Raw genomic sequence first — 1,462 nt, 5'->3', positions numbered from 1 at the left:
ACACCAGCAGCCCCAGCTGGCTCAGAGACAGCTGGACAGACACAGCCAGCCCTCTGCGAGGACAAGTCCTACCCCACAGAGCTGTGGAGGGAGGTGGGCCCCTTCCCCCAGCCAGGTGACAGACATGGAGCCCCAGCCCCCCCTCACCCTGTCCTTTCCCTCGTACCCAGCGGCAAGAGAGACAGACAGTTGTCAGCAGACTTTTCCCCAGTCAAGCTCCCCCCACAAAGCGCAAAACCATCTCACATCCACTCTGTCCCCCTTAAAATGTCAGAGGACAGACCCTCACGCTGTCAGGACATGTGGCCACAAAGGGCTTCTCTCCCCATCTCCAGCCTGCAGATAACCAGCCCCAAGGACACGCACCGCCCTGCCACCTGCCCGAGGACGATAAGACACCCAGGGCCAGGAGGGCTCCAGGCTGTCCCGCAGGCGCAGGGCCAGCCCATCTGTCCCCTTGTCCCTTCTCCCGTGGGGCTGGCAGAGGGAGCCACATTCCCTCTACACTGGCAGAAGTCACCTGCAAAGCGATGGCCAGGGACACCCCCAGTGCGGTGGGGGGGACAGGAGCAGATCTGTCCCGCTCACCAGGCTCTGAGCCCTGGGAAGGTCCCAGCTGAGTCAGGGACAGCAGAGACAGGCTCCTCCCTCTGCTGCAGCCTGATGGCATGGGGACGCCAGCGTGGGGACGCCAGCGTGGAGCGAGCAGGGACAGGCTGGCTTCTCCTTCCCCTTTCACAAGGTTATGGAGCAAATCTGCTGAGGTGCTCTGCTGCTCTGGAGGCCCAGGAGCACTGACATGGAGATGGCTGCATGTCCAGTCATACATGTCCCCAGCTCCACTGGGCACTGCCAAGGAGCCGCAGGAACCTCTTCCTATAGCTGAGGGGAACCTGCAGCTGCTTTGCCAGGCCCCCAAGGTCCCCTCTCCAGGGGAGTTTGCAAGATTCGCCTCCTCACAAGCAATTTCTCCTACTCTCACCTGTGAATGACAATCCCTCCTCCTCATGGCTTCCACACGGCACGGCCACCCCAGTTGCCGCAGTGCTGGGGCAAAGCAGTTCTCCCTGTGCCGAGGGCAGGCAGCAACAATCCCAGCCCGGCTCGGATACATCCTGAGCAAGGACCTCAGCAAGGTGCTGGCTGCTGTCCTGCACCAGCTCGCAGCCAGCTCTGGTGCTCCAGGAGCTCCTGGAAGGACACGGAACTTGAGCCTCTGCCCCAGACAAGCCACTGGGATGGGAAGGGTCCAAGAAGGTTCAAACCAGACCAGACCTCCTCTGTTCCCTGTTACAGGGCTGTTAGCTTTAACCAAGCCCTGTCTGGAAGATCAGCGAGACTCTGTCCCCTCACCAATCCCAGGGTCCCGCATGGTCATGCTCTGCAGTCCCCTAAGGGCTGCGAGGGACTTGCCCACATCCCCACGGGAGAGCTGGGGCAGGAGCCGTGGGACTCTGGTTGC

The 1,462-nt window shown here is 61.8% G+C and overlaps 1 protein-coding gene across 1 annotated transcript in view; it reads right to left on the bottom strand.

Moving 5' to 3' along the window:
* MFSD12 (major facilitator superfamily domain containing 12) overlaps window positions 1–1,372 on the bottom strand; it is a 6,203-nt gene extending 4,831 nt beyond the window's left edge. Inside the window, 1 exon segment of the mRNA XM_029087556.1 lies at window positions 1,354–1,372. Coding sequence (XP_028943389.1) covers window positions 1,354–1,372 — 19 coding nt within the window.
* Window positions 1,373–1,462: the final 90 nt, after the last annotated feature.

The sequence above is a fragment of the Antrostomus carolinensis genome, unplaced genomic scaffold (assembly GCF_000700745.2).
Source record: "Antrostomus carolinensis isolate BGI_N321 unplaced genomic scaffold, ASM70074v2 scaffold26611, whole genome shotgun sequence".
NCBI lineage: Eukaryota > Metazoa > Chordata > Aves > Caprimulgiformes > Caprimulgidae > Antrostomus > Antrostomus carolinensis.
The sequence above is the reverse complement of the archived record's forward strand: the minus strand, read 5'-3'. Positions and strand labels throughout refer to the sequence as shown.